Genomic DNA, 19,046 nt, shown 5'->3' with positions numbered 1-19,046 from the left:
TATTTTTTTTCTTGGGGAGGGGGGGCGTAAGATAAAGTCTTAAATCATAAATAGAGAAGAAAATCGGGAGACAGGTTGTTAAGGAGATGAGAAAGAGATTGTACAAATTGCGCAAATGGTGACACCAAAGATGATTTATAAATGATGGGGTAACCAGAGAACCAAAGAAATATGAGTGCTAATTCTAGGTAAAATTAGATGGGTGCTTTGTGCTACATGTTACCTATCAAAATTTTCATAAAATTAAAAAATAATACTCAAGTGATAATAGCATTTTAAAAAAAGTTAACAAAAATTAGGACTCACACCGTTAATTTGAATGGGTTAAATAAGCAAGCCAACAACAACAATGACTAATAAAAGAAAAATTGTGTATCAATATTATAAAAAATATATCATTCAAATATTTTTAAACTATCTTAAATATCTTATTTAATAATAAAGCAAAAAATAAATAAGAACATGATAGCCATAAAAAGAAAAAAAAATCAAAACTCCATTACCAACAAATCAAACATCTAAAGATGAAATAAAAATAATATCAATTTTATAAAAAAAATAAAACAAAATAAAACAAAACTCAAGTCATCATGTCAAATTCATGGCTCGGTTTCAAAGTCAATATAACCTCATGCAAAAAAAAAAAATTGAACAAAACAATGGATATTAACTCTCAAGTAAACTAAATAATAAAAAGTGAAACTAAAAAATCCAATTAAAAAAAAAATTTTAAGAAAATATGAGTCAACTCGAGTTAACCTGATTAATTCTCGACCCGGGATATTAAATAAGATTAGCCCTATAAAAAGAAAAGTAGCAAAAAATCACGAGGTTGGAGGCTTGATAATCTAATATTAAAAATGAAATAGAAAAACAAAAAAATTGTTAAAAAAGAACCTAAAAATCAAATCAAGCTAATCTTTGAAACCTGTAACCTAAGTTATGAAACTAAGTTACCTCATTGAAGGCAAACCCAAAACAATCACGAAAAAAATTTCTCAATCATCTAAAATTAAAAACAAAAAACAAATAGTAACAAAAAAAAGGGATTAGAAATGATATAAAAATTAAATGAAATAAAACAACAAAGGGATAAAAATTGAAAAATTAAATAAATCAAGAAAATGATAAAAAAACAAATAGCAATAAAAAGAATTATGATCAAATATATTAGATAAAAAAAATTAGAAGATGAAATTAAAAAATAATTCTAATTTTATAAATTATTTCAAATAAAATAAATTATAACTAAAAAAAAGAATCAAAGTTGAAGGAAAAACAAATTGAATAACTACTTGAAAAAATTAGAGGGGCAAGCACGAAATCCACATGCGCCACCCAAGTACAAAAGAGGAAGTCAAGACAATTTGAACATCTCCTTAGAAGCCATCGTAAATCCATCATAGGCCGTTCGAATAGCTTGGGCGTCTTCCACTTGCTGGTATATTATTCACGCGTCAACCACCTTTTCTTTTTAAATAATATTTTATATATTAAATATCATATTGTTCCTCTTTCAATTTGATTATACATATATATATATATAACAGCTTGAAAATACAAAAAACACTTTGCACACCATCTTAGTAATTTTTTTATTATAAATGTAACTTCTATTATTTCATTGTACTTTAAAAAAAAAAGGCGAAGAAGCTCTCAGATACCAGTTTAATAATCTTTTTTAAAAGGTATTGAAATAATTTTGCTGTGCTAAAGTGAAAAGACTAATTTATTTTAATTAATTTGGCAATGACCAATGGGTCACATGAAAATGATGTTATTACCCCGTCAATAAGGCTATTGGTTTTTGATGAGAATAGCAAAAGCATAAAAAAAATATTGTTTTAAACTATAATGTTTTGTTTCTTGGTCTGCACATTCCTCTTTTTGTTTTTTAACCATTTTTCAACGGAAAACTCGGTAAAAAAAGATGTTATTGGGATAATTAATATGAAGATTTTATTACATGGACCAAATCAATAAGATCAATAACAAGATTATTTAGAAAGTTTTAAGATGTACAAAAAATAACCATTGATATCTTATTAATTATTTCTTGAAGTCCACTTTGAAAAAAGAAAGAAACAAAAACAAGGAGAAATAAAATAAAATATATGACTCATTAAAAATGAATAACTTCACATATAATTTCTCTCTTCTTCTTAAGCCCTAGAGAATAATTATTAATTAATCTTTAAATACCATAAAATTTCTCATTAGATTATCTCGTAAGATTTTCTCATATGACGTTAAAGTCTCAAAATTCAGCAATGGTTGTATATACCTCAATAGAGAGATGGTTCAATAATAAGCTATATATTTAGTCCACCTTGTAAAAGTATCTAAGTCATCGTGATTATTGTTTTGAGATAGAAAAAAATTGAAATAGTGAGGCTAAAAAAAAACATTCAATTTAAAAAGTGCACTTAAAATAGGAAAAGGAAAACTCAAAATGGACGTGGGCTGTGAATCATTTGCTATTTCCTGATTATTGATGGATAACACGAATAAAAATAAAAAATAAAATCGAAACAAACAGTTTGATTTTGCATTAAACTACTAATCAACTAATATATTTCCAAAGAAGGAAACGCGTGGAACTCGAAGCCCTCAACATTCTCCAGATAATCACCCAATGACGACACGAGATCCACCATTTTAGTGATCCTCGCGATGTTATTATTCGAAGAGCATAAAAATTGAATCAAGCCCTCAAGCGGATCCTGCCTCAAAACCCTAGCTCATTTCAAATGCGGTGACAATTCGGAGAAACGAGAATCAGAGGAGGAGAATCCGTGCCACATTTCGGTTAGCGAGATGTTGAGGTTCAGAGCCGTTTGGCTCTGCGTTTCAACCGTTATTTTCATGAATTTCAATTTTATTTTATTTTGTTAAAATTAAGTGTGATTTGTACCTTTTGGATTGTTTTGATGTACTGATGTCAAAAATAATTTTTAAAAAATAAAAAAATATTATTGACATGTATTTCGGCACGAAAAGCTATTTGAAAAGTAATCGCTACCACACTGCCAAACACGAATTTTTAAAAGAAATCGAGGAGAGCTAATTTGGCTGGGGATTGGGAGGGAGGATGGTGGATTTGGTAATACACGTCGCCGTTTTGGTGGTGTTTAAGGGGGGTTAAGTGACGACCGAGAGGTGCATGTGTATTGTAGGGAACGTGAGCGGGAGTGAGGGTTCTGACCGAGTCAGGTTGAGTGGGGCCCAGTTTGTTGGTTTGAAAATTAACTTTTGGTGTTTTTTGGACGGGTGGCGGGGTTGATGGAGTTGGTATTAGTGATTATTTGGTGGTGGTGAGTGGCGGCGGAGGTCTGGCTCGCTTCATCGTTGGTGCTGAGAAGATGGTCAGGTTATTCGTTCCCTCCCAGTGTGGAGTCTGGCGCCGCGCTCTGTTTTTTTGGGGCCTCTGTATTTTGGGGAATAGTTATATTTTTTAGCTTCAGGGCCGTAATCTCGTGGTGGGGCCAGATTAAGATTAGGAATTAAAGAAAAATCTATTTCAAGTTTTCAACTCTGGTTTAATGGTTTTACTGTTGGATTATCTGTTTTGTTTCTCGTCCATAGTTTTTTTTTTTTTAATCCTTAGATTTATTAAAGATCATACTTCATATTTAATTTGATTTATTTTTATAAAAATATTATAATCTCAAAAAAATATATCCCTTTTTAAAATAAAAATTCAAAAATTGAGAGCTAGGAAACCAAGATTGAAAAGAAAAAAAAATGATAACCTTTTTTGAAACAAATTGTGTCAACGTTTCAAGCCTTGAGATTTATTAAAAAAAATCCCTTTTGATCCCTTTAGTTTGATAGCTATACATTTTAGTTTAAAGTTTCATTTTGTTCACATTCTAGTTCATGAAATTTGAGAGAGAAAAGAGAATCGTTGTTTTTAGAATGAAAAAAGAAGTCGGTTAGTTGAGTTCTAGTTATAAAAATGCCAGTTTTTAGCATGCTCTAGCTTTCTACGGCAATCAACATACGCAGACAAGCAGGCAGCAGCAGGTGGCGGGACAAAAAAAAAAAGAAAATGAAGAAACGTCCTGGCAATTCGTGCATGCAGTGGACAGTGAAATTGTTAAACGACCTGCAACCCACTTACGACTCCGTTTGTTTACGCGGTTGTGGCTGTAACTGTGTTTTATTTAAAACGTAGTCTGTAGCTATTTGATGATAAAAAAATAATAATTTATTATATATAAAGCCCATATAATTTTTACATTTAAAATATTGTAAAGAAAAAGTTATGAAAACCTACTTTTCATGACTGCAAGCTATAAAAAATAATGAACACTGCAATTCACTGCACTGTTCACAAGTGAATTGTACTGTTCACGTGAACAGTGCAATTCACTTGCACTATCCGCAGGTTTTTTTAGTGTGTTAATTGTATTAATTTTATTTTTTAAAAAACTAGTTTAGAGAATTAAATTCATTCGCGATGTGAATAATATTTTTTTCTCAAGAAACTAGTATATAGTGAATTAAATTCACTCGCACAGTAATATCAATTTTATATCTGATAATATTTTATTTAATTTTATTATACGCTCAAAAAATTACGAAAACTCTAGTTTTTATCGAATGAATTTTGTACGTAATGGAATTATAAATAGTTTAATGGAATAATAAAAAATATTTTATATAAAGTATTATTTTTTTCATGATATAATAGGAGTAATTAATTTTACAATATTTAAATTTAAAACCATCAATATTAACATATATTTTTTAAAATTATTTTATAACCTTAATTTCAAAAGCATTCTTAACAAAACACATTAAACTACTTTTTCTTTAACCACAGTTTTAACCAAACGCCTATTTTTTTCAAACAAACCTCAACTAAAAGTATTTTTTATAAAATAATTTTTTTCAAACCATAACCATAACAGCTACCACAATACCAAACACACTAACAGAATGCAAACCTTGGAAATATTTGTACGTGTTATATTGATACATTTTAAAAATATATTTTATTTCAAAAAATATTAAATTTATATTTTTTTAATTATTTTTATAATTTTAATATACTAATATAAAAAATAAAATAAAATTTAAAATTTTCTTAATATATTTTTAAATAAAAAATATTTTTTAAAAAAATCAACACCACTTTACCAAACACATTAATTATCACAATAAATACAACAAGTTTATTAATTAACAATAAAACTGAATAAAAAAACAAATATGAGAAAAACGTTTTGATCAAAGAAACAAAACTTTCGAGCACGTGCCACCCACTCTCCATCCACTTTTAACAAGAAAGCACATCCACGCCCTATTTCGCGTGTCGCTCAGCGGACACTGGCACTCTACTCCACAGCTACACGTTGTCAGCGGCTAGTACAAGACGAAAAACCCACCAATAAAAGAAAGAAAGAAAATGATAAAAAAAGGAAACTTACACGTTTGCCCCTGTGAATTCACAAATGTTCCACTTCGACCTTTATATTTTAAACTCTTACAATACCAACCTTAAAAAAATCTCACTTTGGACCCTGACTCGCGAGACTTCCGAGTCCGTTAAGTTTTTGGACTTCCAGGAAAAAAAAAAACAATAAGAAAATTATTTAGTAAAATTGTAGAAATTAATTTAAAAGATGTTTGAAAGCCAAAGTTATTTAGAAAATTATTTAAAATAAAAAAAATCTTGAAAGTATTATGCTGTTACTAATAAAATCATAAGAGAAAAACATGCATTATTCCATAGTTTAATTTTAATGGTAAAATACGTTTCAAAGTGACAATCAAGTAGATTTTATCCGGAGTAATAAAATAATTTGTCATACTATACATGACTGTTAATGATAAATTATTACATAAAAATACAATTTGGTTGTGTTGCATGATAGACACGTGCATGCATGTAGAGAATAATACCTATTTTTTTAAATATATACTATGATAAAGAATAATACTTAAAAAGGAGAGGGCATGTGCATCACAAGGACGGACAGGAAGGTTCCCTGAGAAAAATATTTTTATAAAAATAAAAAAAAACAGAAACGGTTTTTTAAATTCCAAATTTCCATTTTTTTAAGGAAAATAAAAACAAGAAGTCATATTCAGGGGCCATTCACAAGGAGTGGGGCTCAAACCAGTCCCTATATATAGTTTTTAATAGTCTATACAAGACCATAAGAAAATCATTTTTTTTAATTAAAAATAATTATTTTTTGAAGTATTTTCATGTAATATTTATTGTCACATGGAAAAGAAACCCAAGAGAAAAATGTGAGGAGGAAAACATGGAAAATTACGTTTTCAAAAATCAGGAGCAAAGAGTCGATATCAAGAAATTAGAAACTACGGAAACCGGAGTGTAATATTGGTGAATTTACAGGAGCTAAAATACATCGTAGACAAGCGAAAACAAGATCGAAAGAGAGGGGGGGAGAGAGAAACGAAATGCCCCAAATCGATACTTGGCTTTGCAAGAGACCAAACAAAGCAACAGCGCAAGGCTCACAATCAGATAGATAGAAGAGAGAGATCACCTCTCTCTCTCTCCCACTTCCGTTCCTTTGATTCCCATTCAACCAATCAAAGACCCCACAAATCTCCACATTTCCCTCTACTCCAACAATGCCAGCTTCCCCTTCTTTCCCTTCCTCAGGTACATCTCTTTTCCCACAAATCCCCAAAACCCCTCGTCTCTCTCTCCCTCTCTAAAATTCAAACATTTACTGCTATCATCACTCCCTCCACCCATCAGTCAAATTATTTCAATCTAATTTCTTTTCTTTGCTTTGATCTCGACAGATGGTAGGGGCAAATGGAAAAGGCGAAAGCGAGGAGACTCTCAAATCACTCGAAAACCACCAAAGCACCACCACCAAGAAGAACCTGAGGAACCCGAAGACGACGACGACGCGGTTGAGGCAGACGACCATAACAATAACATCGTCTACAGAGAAGATTCCGATGACCCGACCCCACATCAACAACCCAACGGACCCGATCCAAACCCTCAAGAGACCGAGGTTTTAACTGACGGCGGGGTCCGCATATGCGATTTCCCTCCGGTCACTCGGCTTGCTGTGAACCGCCCTCATGCGTCTGTGATGGCGATTGTGGCGGCCGAGAGGTTCAATTTTGCTGGAGAAAGCAGTAATAGAGGCCAATTAGCTGTGAATCTGGAGAATGTATCGTACGGGCAGCTGCAGGCGGTGTCTGCTGTGACAGCGGAGAGTGTTGGGAGTGATTTGGAGAGGAGTGATGGAGGGAATTCGGGGTATGTAGTGACGCCGCCGCAGATTATGGATGGAAAGGGTGTCGTGAAGAGGTTTTGGAGTAGATTTCATGTGGTTCCGATGCATTCAGGTATGAAATTATCACTGTCGTTTACTATTTTTTGGGGTCTATTTTTAGGTTTTTCTCCTCCTTGCTGATGTTCATGTTGAAGTGCGTGTTTCATTATTACTGTTGAGATAGATATGGTAGGGTTATGTGTGATTAATTAGAGTTCGGAAGATGAATTTATGTTTGCTTTAGCTATGGAAAGTTGGTTTGAGTGGTGGTATTGAACTCGAGGTTTTCAGCTGCTTTTGATTTTTAAGTATTAAATATTGGAGGAAAAAGAAACAGTAATTGGGGGATTTCATCGCTTGTTTGCTAATTTGAGGATTTGATTTTTTTGGGGCTTGGTTGTTTATCTGGAAAATATATGAAGGGCTTACCTAGTAAAATAGAGAGGCAAATTGTAGTTATTGCAATCGTAATTGTTGGTCTCATATGGAGGACCTTAACTTAGATATAACCTCTCATAAGAAATATTGAACATCTTTTTTTTTTTAATATTTCCATGATTATTAGCTTTTTGCCTTTTCGGTGTGGGACAAATTGATATTCTATACGAACTCCTTTTTAGCTGTACTTTATTCATACTTTTATTGATTTTGGTATGTTATTGTTGTGCTTCTCGGGGAGTAGATTGGTTTTCACCGCTCTCGGTTAATCGACTGGAGAGACAGGTGGTGCCACATTTTTTCTCTGGAAAATCTTCAGATCACACACCAGAGAAATACATGGAGTGTAGAAACCGCATTGTTGCTAAATATATGGAGAATCCAGAGAAGAGGCTCACAGTTTCTGATTCTCAAGGATTGGTAGTCGGTATTGACATTGAAGATTTAACTCGAATTTTTAGATTTCTTGATCATTGGGGAATTATCAACTACTGTGCAGCTCCACCAAATTGCGAATCCTGGAGTGGGGGGTCCTATTTAAGGGAGGATCCAAATGGTGAGGTTCATGTACCGTCAGCTTCCTTAAAGTCTATTGATAGTTTGATCCAATTTGACAAGCCCAGATGTAGGCTCAAGGCAGCTGATGTTTATTCATCATTTTCATGTCATGGTGATGATTTCTCTGACCTGGACAACAGAATTCGAGAGTGCTTATCTGAAAATTGCTGCAATTGTTGTTCTCAGCCTCTTCCCTCTGTTTTGTACCAGTCACAAAAGGAGGTAAATCCTCATTTCCTCTGTCCCTACTTTTGCTTATTACCTGCATCAGTTTGTCACTGTTATGTTGTTCTATTCATACTGGATTTCCTTTTTGCTCCCTGCAAGCTCTTTCTATTAAGACTTAATTTTGAGATCTCCAAAGTCATCCATATACACCATAGGGTCAAAACCTGGAAATTTCTTTGGAAATCTTCAGTCAACCTGAAACCCTGATTTAAGTTCTCTCTCTCTCTCTCTGTTATTTTTTTTTTTGTTGATTCGTTATTGCTGATCAGCATCTAATTTAACAGGTTGATATACTACTATGCTCTGATTGCTTCCATGAGGGGAGATTTGTGACTGGTCATTCAAGTTTAGATTTTATTAAGGTAGATTCAACAAAAGATTATGGTGATATAGATGGAGAAAATTGGAGTGATCAGGAAACATTACTACTCCTTGAGGCAATGGAGATTTACAATGAGAACTGGAATGAAATTGCAGAACATGTTGGAACCAAGTCAAAAGCACAATGCATCCTTCACTTTCTGCGTCTGCCTGTAGAGGATGGCCTGTTGGAAAATATTGAAGTTCCAAGAATGTCCAAGCCACCCAGTCCATCTAGTAGAGATGATAGCAGAAGACTACACTCAAGTTCAAATGGTGACCTGTCAGCTGTTTCATTTGCTTATGATCTTATCGCTTCAAAATAATGGTGATGTACCTCTAATATTCCATGGCTGCATTCTTTTTGTTTCTGTAGGATCCTGCCTCCAAAGTGCCGATGCTGAAAATAGGCTACCTTTCGCAAATTCTGGCAATCCAGTTATGGCATTGGTAGGTCACTATCTTTATTTGTGCAGTTTATATGTTCACACGAAAGTCTATTAAGTATAAACAATTCAATTTGGCTATCAATGCATTCATGCTAAAATGATCTGCTAATTTTATATATTTTCTCGCATTTTTTGGGGTTTTCAGTAGTAACCCTGGAGGTCTTAAATAATTAACTTTGCTGTATGCTCATTGTGGATTCCGGTGTTTGTTCTTTGTGTTTTCCACATTCTTTATTTATCATGTGGGTGGTTGAACAATGAAAAAAAATCAAAGCTAGACCTCCTGAATATTTGGAAAAAATATCCTAGGAACAAGGTGGATCGAATCTCACTACCTCTTCAGTTTCAGGATATATTCAGAGGATAGCATATAGCTTCATTCTCTTTCATCATAAAGCTCCTGTGAATAGCTATTTGACTCCTATTTTGAATGGTAAAAGACATTAGTATTTAGTACCAAACATAAAAGCTAAAATCGAGCCTATGAACTGTTCCCGAGTGCCACCTTTTTCCAAACTGATTTTTGCATCCACTGTTCTTTTTATGCTTTTGAAATCTAAGAGCATTCAGGCTTGTAAAGTAACTAGGAATTTGCTGCAATTACTTCAAGTTGAGTCATAAATCTATCCGTATATTATATATACAATTGAACTTATTTGGCCTTCCTCTTGCCCTCGGTTTCTTGAAAAAACTACTGTATGATTTTACAGCAATATTTGATACTCATCATGCTTGAGTTCTAATTCAATGCAACAGTGTATTCAGAGACCACACGTCCAGCGTCTGTTTAGATGTTTGATGTGACATCCTTTCTGCTTCTGTTAGGTTCATTTCTATAGATTGGCTCTTACATATGAATCCTCAATTAACATATCTAACACCACCCATTTTAGTGATCAATTCTTTTCTGTCCTTAATTGTCATACAAAAATCCACGTGGCCATTTGTTTCTAACCCGCTAGCCCCCTGCTTTGGCCTCAATTTATTTGGTACCAACTCTGCCAACTTTGACTTTTCTTTCCCATCTAATAAAAGAGAAGATGCAGGAAATATGAGGTATTGGCAGTGTTGTGCAGTATATCCAGTGGTATTCCCTTATGTTTTGTGGTGTTAGGGTTTGGTAAAAGTGAAATCTTGGAGTTTGGGGTTACAAAACTAGGGTCCTCAATTTGTTGGTTGAATTGGGGTTGGATTGGTTAGATTGATCGATTGATGTTTGTGAGCAAAATGTTTAATCTGCTTGAATTAATTGGACCAAGTTGCAGGTTTTTCTGGCAGCAGTTACTTTTAAAGGGTTGAACAAACTAATTTGGTGGAAAGAAGAGCGGAGAATGGAGATATATCTAGGAATTTAGGTTTATTGCTGGTAAATTATGCTTGAAGTTATTGGTGAATGGTGGAATTACACAGCAGAAATGATCTTTCAAAAGCTTTCTTGCTTGGATTTTTTGTGGATCCATCTAACCAATGGAAAATTTTGTAGGTTGCTTTTTTGGCCTCTGCTGTTGGACCAAGAGTTGCTGCAGCCTGTGCTCATGCATCTTTGGCATCATTGTCCGAGGATAACAGGTAGGTTTATGTTCATCTTAGAATACTTTGAAGGTTTACAGGGTGTGTGTATACATGTGATTTCTTGGGAATTTGTCAATTTGATTCACAGAGGATAAATCTCTTTCTGCTGTTCTTTCTCCTTCTAGTATTAGCAACTGTTGAGTAGCTATGCTTTGAACCTAATAAAAGTTCTTTGGTATCGTCAGCATGGCTTCTGTTCCACTGGTGAAAATAATATGCAGTGGAGGGTTTTCTCTCTTGCTTATACATATATTATGCTTGCATGTTTTCTATCGTTGTTGAATTCAATTAATTTCTCCCCTTATGAAGGATGGATTCAGAGAGATTACATTGTAGAGAAGGTGGTTTTCATGGAGAAGTTGCAAATTCAATTCAACAAAAAGGTGGCCATAAGTTTCAGTGTTTTAATTATATTGCTCTTCCTCGCTCTGTTTTCTCTCTCCTTCATCTAACATTAGCAAAATATTTCTGTGGATCTTTCTTCAGAAGATGGCCAGCATGGTTCACGGGGTCAAAATGGGGCCGAGGTTGCTCCTTTGTCTTCTGAAAAAGTAAAAACTGCTGCCAAAGCTGGCCTTGCTGCTGCAGCAACAAAGGCTAAACTGTTTGCTGATCATGAGGAGCGGGAAATTCAGAGACTATCTGCCAATATCATAAATCATCAGGTAGAGCTGCTGCCAATGTTACTTTCTTCTTTACTTTCATTTTCCATGTTACTTCTATCTTAGTGTACGTTTGGGAATGCGGTTGAAACGGCGTTTCGTGTTTCTCAAAAATTTGATTTTTTTTCCTGGATTGTTTTTCTATGTTTTGTGACTGTTTTGATATGTAGATGTCAAAAATAATTTTTAAAAATTAAAAATAAAATTATTTTGATGTATTTTCGAGTGAAAAACACTTTGAAAAACAATCGTAACCACACTCCCAAACATCCCTTAATAGTATGTGTATATTTATACCTCTGCTAGTGTTTTCAAGTCCAAGAGGGCACTAATGAACCTTCTGGGGACAACCTTAAACATGCTGTTCTTTTGTTGGTTGCACTTATTTTGTCAAGCCACATAACTACGCATTTATCACTTGTATTTAACTTGCTTATTTATAGTGAAACTGAAATTTGTTAGGCTTCACCATGTAATAATTTATGATTAACACATCAAGAAGTTTTTGATATGGTTACAGTTGAAGAGACTGGAGCTTAAGCTGAAGCAGTTTGCTGAAGTGGAAACCTTTCTAATGAGAGAGTGCGAGCAAGTGGAGAAGACAAGGCAACGGTTTGCTGCTGAGCGGGTCCGCATGCTATCTACCCGGATAGGACCTGCCGGAGTCACTTCACAAGTGAACCCAGCTGGTGTTGCTCCTTCGATGGTTAACAATAATGTGGGCAACAATAGGCAGCAGGTGATGCCTTCCTCCTCTTCACAACCAAGCATTCCAGGATATGGCAACAGTAATCCAACCCATCCACACAACAATCAACAAGTCCATCCTCACATGTCATATTTGCAACGGGGACATCCACAGCCAATGTTTCCATTAGGGCCGAGGCTGCCCATGGCAGCTATACAGCCATCCTCGTCAGCTCCATCGAATGCCATGGACAATGCCCCTGGAAATTCACAGCCTAACCTCAATCAAATGCCGAGATCTGTGTCAGGCCCTAGTTCTGGCTTAGGTTGAAACGGAGAAAGTGATGTAGCTGTGGAGTTTTATGGTTAGTTCCACTGGTTACCTTGCTCACAATCTGTGCTGCAGCTGGGGTCAAAGATGAAGAGGGACGGAGCCAAGAACGTTTCATCTGTCTTGCGCTGTAGTTTTGATCTGAATATAAATTATTCTGTGCAGTTTGTAGGCTTGTAACAGATTAAGTTGATGTAGCATTTGTATCGAATTATGAGCGTTGTCCATTAACCTAGGAAAAATTATTTTCAGAACAAATAATCTTTAATATAGAATGTGTCGTGAAAATGGCATCAGACGACTATATTACATGGTTCTTTTCTTCTGAAGATTAGTAAATAAATCCTTCTCTATTTTCTCTGAGGCCAATTTGTTACTTCTTACAGAGGTGCACATTTGGTTCATTATGCAATTCCTGCGTCTCCCCCACCATTATTTCTTTTCTTCGCATTAATTATTAATTAATAAAACCTAAAAGAGTTGTTGCTTTTTACCTAGCACATTTGGTTTATTTAAGATTAGGTTTAATGATTTGTGTATTAAAGATTAGATTTAATGATTTAATTGCTTTAATATATGGTTTTAATATGTTGTTATATTAGTATTTAAAAAAAATATCATCTTTAATTTTTTAAACAAACTATATTTTTACTTAAATATTTTTTTTAGATTAAAATAAAATTAATCTCATTCAATTCAGAGACGAGAAATAAACTCCATTCCATTTATCGATGTCATGTGCCTGTGGAAAGGAAACTGAAAGGAAAAAAATACAAAGCGTGAGGGTAGCAAGTACTTTAACTACATAGATATAAAACGTGGATTGACAACCTGAAGTCCTGAACATCTCATGGAAATTATACAGTAATTTCCTTCTTCTGTAAAGGAGTCTTGCAGTGGTTGTCTTTGGAAAAGTAAAGCGACAAGTGAGCAGGAAAGGCTAGTGGCGTGAGTGATGTAAGCCTGCCTCCAAGGCATGATATACGTGGATATGGAACAGGGAACCCAGTAACCCTTAGCTGCTCTAATAACCAAGCTCAATCTCATAATTCACAGATGAAAAGTGATAATGGCTACCGGCGCACTTGATTTGTCCCACTACTCTGGCAGCGGGACATCAGCTAAGTCCTCTCTGTAAGGTACCCGACCCAATGCCATTTCCTGGTTAGATTTTCCTTGCCCATTTTCCATGTTAGCCTCAAGATTTGGATCATTCTTCACTGGCTCAATGTATGTCACAGCAGTGTCTTTTCTGAAGGTTAGGTAGATGATGGCAAGAATATATATTGCCATCAAAGGAAAGACTATGATCCCGATAATCACATTTCCAGCTTTGGGCAGATTGTTATGAGTCAGCCAGCCCACAAATCCCGTGCTCAGATAATACACATTGATTCCAATGATCATCAATCCAAGAGTCCACGAGATGACAATTATCTGCAGAAATGTAAATGAGCGGTGTGTCAGGCGCTGCGGTAGCATATTCCACTACAAATGATCACACGAGGAGACATTTCGACATGATTTCAATTGAAGGAAACCAGAAGAGCTTATATAAAAAATGATAAAAAAAAAAACTTTAAAAATACAGCTTACATAAATTGAGTTCTTGTGCGGTCCCATCTTGGGGTTACTGCTGCTGAATTTAAGAAGTGGGATGAGTGCAAATGGGAGCTCAAATGACAATATCATCTGAACAAGTAAAAAAAATAAATTATAGATAACAGTAACAATTTGCTTGACTATGAAATTAACATGACTTGTGGAAACATAATTATCATTTTCTCTACCGATGCAATGATGATTAATCGGCTTGCCCCGGATGATCCACCTATAATTGACACAAAGAGACTTGGTAAAATGGCAATGCATCTAGTCATTAGGTTCCTAAGCCATTTTCTCATCTTCAAATCCAAGAAACCCTGAGAGATTTAGATACCGAAACAATAAACCTGCAAGTTTTGAAATATTCACAAGTATGAATCATACACTAAGATGGTAATATTATGAACCTGCATGATGTATTGTCCAGCGTAAGTGCCTGTTATTGTAGAGCTTTGTCCCGAGGCTAATAACGCAATGGCATAAATGGTCGAACTTGACTTTCCCAGCGCATTCTGCAATTGTTGATCCCTCGGATCTTACGATTAATATTAATTCCGTGTGCATACGTAGATATTCTTAACTATAACCATCTGTACCTTGAGTAAGAAAGAAGCACCCTTGAGGGTGAGATCACCGCACTGATCAGCATTTTCAGGCGAGAGATTCTCGGCCAAGCAAACAGTACCCGATACAGAGACAATCGATACATTGATTAAAAATGCCACAAATAGTGCAAATCCGCTTTCTATCAGGAAATATCGACACGCATCCTGCACATAGAAAAACAAAATAGAATAGCGAGCATCACGTTTTATTACACTTCACCAAACATGTCATCATGAGTTAAAACAGAAGATTTAATCATCTGTTTTTAGTGCCGGCTCACATTGATGCCACGAACAGAATTGGGCACTTTCCTAGAAAGCACAAGAGCGGAATGCAGAAAGAGGTTGTGCCTATTGAGGAAAAAAATGGATGTTAGTGATGTAACTATCAAGATTAGGCACTTGAAAAATTGCAGAATGGCAGCACAGCCCCGTGATTATAATAAAACTTCTATTTATACAAGGTGGGATCTCACGGCATGACAAGGGCACCGAGTAGAGCAATGGCATCGCCGGTGGCTCCTTGGCCTGACAGTTTAGGGATAAACATGCCTTTCAGCACACCAGATGCTGGAGGCTTTACATAACTAAGTTCACCAAAGAAACATGCTGCCATTGTAAACACCATCGCTGATATCAGCAGCTCCAGTTTCCTGATCTGGCCAGCAGACAAAACCCATAAAAGAGTTGAGATTTAAGAAAACATGGCGTGGTAATCTGTGCGTAGGAATAACTAACAAGTGTCTTTATTGAAGTTAAAAAGAAAGATTTCGTGGCAGCTTCTAGTTTAATTTTCAGGACTGGAATTGAGAAACGACAACAGCGTACAAAGGCCGACTCTATTTTTTATTTTTTTGTCCTTTTGATCATACGGAAGGCCGACACTAATGGACTTTTGTGTAGTGTAGCAGGTACGGTATTATTGACTGGAAATGGAAATTGATTTTTAAGAAAAACATGTGTTCCAACTCTCTATTTTTTTATAGAATAAAAAAACATTAAAAGTTATTTTATGAAAGTAAACACTCTTTTCTAATTATTTTGAAACGGTCGACGCAATGAAAAATAAAAAATAGAATTGGCATCATAGAACAATTCACACCCATGTATCGACAAGATTCATAACGATTGAATGGATTAAGCAATATTATACATGAGAGAACGTCCAAGTTGAGAAATAGCTGGTGACGATGATTATCAGTTTAAGAAACGAGGCAAGAGTCATTGTCTCTTTCGACAAGGAAAACCGGTGGTGATATTTATTGCTGCAATCACATTCATAAACAATTCCTCTTAATTAAGATTATCCCATTTATTTGTCAAATTTACACCATCATGTAAAAGCTGGTGAATCATGGCATCAACAGTAATGGAAATACTCTCTGAAATTGAGAAGGTCAAGAAGCATGGATTTTACATATTCAAGGAGTAGTTTTTTTAGAAGAAAATATACGAGAGATTTTTTTATTTATTTTTTCCTTCAGTGAATAATTTCTGGAATAATTACCCCATATTTTTGGAGACCAAGAAGCAGGAGAGTGCTAAGACCAGTCATGAGAACTCCTGCCCATACGGGGATGTGGAATAGTATGTTTAACGCAAAGGCTGTTCCAATGACTGTCCGAACATATATACATTCGGAAAAAAAAAGGTTAGATAACGCGCTGTATAAATTGTGATAACCTGTTAAAAATTTAAACTTCTATCCTGGAAATCATTAATGGTAGCCGAATTTATACATGCCTTCAGGTATATCAGCAGCTATGACAGCTGCCTCTGCTAGCAACCACAGGCTCCATCTCACGTACTTTGGATATTCAGCCTTGCACAACTCAGCTAGGTGTCTGCCTGAAAACCCAACGCCGCAGCACAAAAATAAATGCTATTCCTGGTAGTAAATTATAGAATCTAATGCATCATTAGTTTAACTATATGAAATTTTGCTTAGAAACAAACTATAGCTGGTTACTTTCGCTTCAGTAATGAATTAAATTACGTACCGGTGCTCACACCAAGATTTGCAGCGAGGGATTGGATTATGAGAGCGAAGATCAAACCAATAAGGATCACCCATAACAGCTGAGAATATGTATCAGATATGATCACCTTTTATTAGTCCACATTTTTGTGTGCTAATTCTCTCAATCAATGAAGCGTTCTCTCTTATTCTTTTCTTTTTACCTCGTATCCATGGTTGGCTCCTGCTTGCAAATCTGTTTCCACTGCAAGTAGTTCGCATGGGACCGTTAGTATATTAACGAGACGCGCAAAGCTCTGCAGAGGAGGAATTGAAGACAGGGGACAGGGGCTTACAGTTTCCAGGATCAAGATAAGCTAATGAAACAAGAAAACCGGGTCCGACGTAGGGTAGGAACTTTCTCCATCCAGGTTTCTATATATAATATTCGTCAAAACAGTCGATTAAAAGAAACACAGTGATTTTCCTTCCAAGTTTACCAAAATATATGAAAGCAAGTGGAAAAGAAGCCCAAAAATGAGATTATGATACTGACCTGCTGGTCATAATCATCAATGCAAGGTGGGGACAGGCCATCCAAGTTAAGAGCTGCTGTAGGATTGCTGTTTGCCGGTGATACTGGAGCAATCTCACACACTTGCTGTTCCTGCTGTGAGCTTGCCATCTCTCCTTTTCACTTTCTTTACCTCTCAGACAGAAGGGGTTTTTTTTGGGTTTGGATATATGATCATAAAATCAATTCTCTTACACTAGCCAGTGTCTTCACAATTTAACTTAAATCTTCAATGAACTGCTCTCTTATTTATAGTGCAGATCAAGGGTGGAACCGATTAATTTGACATTTTTTTATGAAGGTAAACTTGTTAAAATACAGAGTTTCTGCCAAAATGAATAGCAACCCTTGTTTGGAACTCCAAACCAATAAGAAGATGGCACCACATGCCATTTTGTCACAAGTCAGGCCCCAAGTTAAACCAAAGGGAAATGTTCAAATTGTGGGAAGAATTCATATGATTTAAATCCGAAAGCATCTTGCCTTATTTAAGAAAGAACCTTTTCTTCATTTTTTTTTCCAGGAAAGGAAAAGAGGGATGTGACTGACGTCCAACCTTTTAAAAACTAAATATTTTTTAGTTATTTTTATTTAATTTATAAACTTTATTTTTTATTCATTTTAAAAACCCTAATGGGAGTGAGAGTCTATATTAACTTTGTAATTATTTATTAAGATTTTTTAAAGATTAAGATTTATGCCTAGAAATAATATAAATTATCTACTTTATTTTGTCTTTTATATTTTAATAAATTAAGATAGAGATTTTTTTTTTCTCTCATGCATATATAGAATTTTTTTCTCAAGCTCTTTTTCATTCAATTCATTTCTGATTTTTCTTTCAATCCTATTGATTGTTGCGTTGCATTGATTGGCACTAATGCATGAGCTTTTTTGAAAAATAAATTGTTTTCCTTTTTTTTTTTCTTATTTAGTCTAAGAATCCTAATGTTTGATAAATTTTATAATTATTTATTAGGATTTTTCTTTTTGAAAAATAGAGTTTAGGCCTGTAACTAGTGTTTATTTTTTAGCAAGACTTTGGTATTTTGATAAACTAATAAAGAGATTGTTCTCTCTCTCTCTCTCTCTCTCTCTCTCTCTTTTTTAGAATTATCTTCGAAGTCTAAGGTTTTTCTCATTTCATTTCTTTTCAACTCTTTCATGCCTTCCGAAACTAGATTAATTAGGATTGAAAGGAAAAACAGGAAAGGGTTTAATGAAAAAGAGCCGGGGAGAAATTGATGAAAAAAAGGAAGAACATTTTCTCTGGGAAAATTGCAAGGAATTCTGTATATTTTAAATGAAATTATGCAGGTTGAATTAAACTTTTAAAAATCTTAACAGAACGTCCTCTGCAATTGAACACGAACATGGCCGTCTCTATCAAGTTTTAGCTAAACGTTTGCAATCTGAGATAAGTTTTTATCAAATTTTGAGATTCCTAGGGCGTCCCTTATAATAATGCAATGACGCCTCCAGAGAATCCATAGACGAGCTATCTCACTTGAACTGTTAGGTATGAGAGAAGATCTTATTCTGAGGTCAAATCAAGGAAACCTCAATATTGTACATAGACAAAAGAAAACAAAAACTTACCCTTCCATATCTGATCGCGACACGAAACTACTTGACTGTTCAAGGCAATGATAATGGCCTCGATCCATTTTTACCGAAATAAAATTCAACATTACAACTTCAAGAGCATTCCATAAAATTTACAGGCGAGGAGTCCTGCTA

At 34.8% G+C, this 19,046-nt stretch overlaps 2 protein-coding genes across 5 annotated transcripts; one reads left to right on the top strand and one right to left on the bottom strand.

Annotated features, from left to right (window-relative positions):
- Window positions 1–6,411: 6,411 nt before the first annotated feature.
- Window positions 6,412–12,926, top strand: LOC118058418 (SWI/SNF complex subunit SWI3C). Of its 3 annotated transcripts, none has more exons than XM_035071211.2 (9): window positions 6,412–6,646; window positions 6,793–7,353; window positions 7,963–8,498; window positions 8,789–9,140; window positions 9,241–9,314; window positions 10,797–10,882; window positions 11,195–11,268; window positions 11,375–11,550; window positions 12,050–12,926. In XM_035071211.2, exons 1-9 carry the CDS (start codon window positions 6,616–6,618, stop codon window positions 12,563–12,565), a joined length of 2,406 nt encoding a protein of 801 aa, XP_034927102.1. In that variant the 5' UTR covers window positions 6,412–6,615; the 3' UTR covers window positions 12,566–12,926. The 3 variants fall into 3 exon arrangements, with proteins under 3 accessions (XP_034927102.1, XP_034927044.1, XP_034927169.1); XM_035071153.2 differs by having other exon boundaries at window positions 6,413–6,646; window positions 11,372–11,550; XM_035071278.2 differs by having other exon boundaries at window positions 6,415–6,646; window positions 11,372–11,550; window positions 12,068–12,926.
- A 344-nt stretch (window positions 12,927–13,270) lies between these two features.
- Window positions 13,271–17,588, bottom strand: LOC118058687 (metal transporter Nramp6.2). 2 transcript variants are annotated; one of them, XM_035071449.2, is made up of 13 exons: window positions 17,289–17,585; window positions 17,089–17,167; window positions 16,957–16,997; window positions 16,776–16,854; window positions 16,519–16,623; window positions 16,283–16,392; window positions 15,252–15,433; window positions 15,057–15,126; window positions 14,767–14,940; window positions 14,578–14,682; window positions 14,356–14,487; window positions 14,162–14,257; window positions 13,271–14,002 (listed from the first exon to the last, which is right to left on the bottom strand). In XM_035071449.2, the coding sequence occupies exons 1-13, from the start codon at window positions 17,415–17,417 to the stop codon at window positions 13,664–13,666; spliced, it is 1,641 nt and encodes a 546-aa protein (XP_034927340.1). In that variant the 5' UTR covers window positions 17,418–17,585; the 3' UTR covers window positions 13,271–13,663. The 2 variants fall into 2 exon arrangements, with proteins under 2 accessions (XP_034927340.1, XP_034927415.1); XM_035071524.2 differs by lacking the exon at window positions 14,356–14,487 and having other exon boundaries at window positions 17,289–17,588.
- Between the last annotated feature and the right edge of the window lie 1,458 nt (window positions 17,589–19,046).

The sequence above is a fragment of the Populus alba genome, chromosome 14 (genome assembly GCF_005239225.2).
Source record: "Populus alba chromosome 14, ASM523922v2, whole genome shotgun sequence".
Classification (NCBI taxonomy): Eukaryota; Viridiplantae; Streptophyta; class Magnoliopsida; order Malpighiales; family Salicaceae; genus Populus; species Populus alba.
The sequence above is the reverse complement of the archived record's forward strand: the minus strand, read 5'-3'. Positions and strand labels throughout refer to the sequence as shown.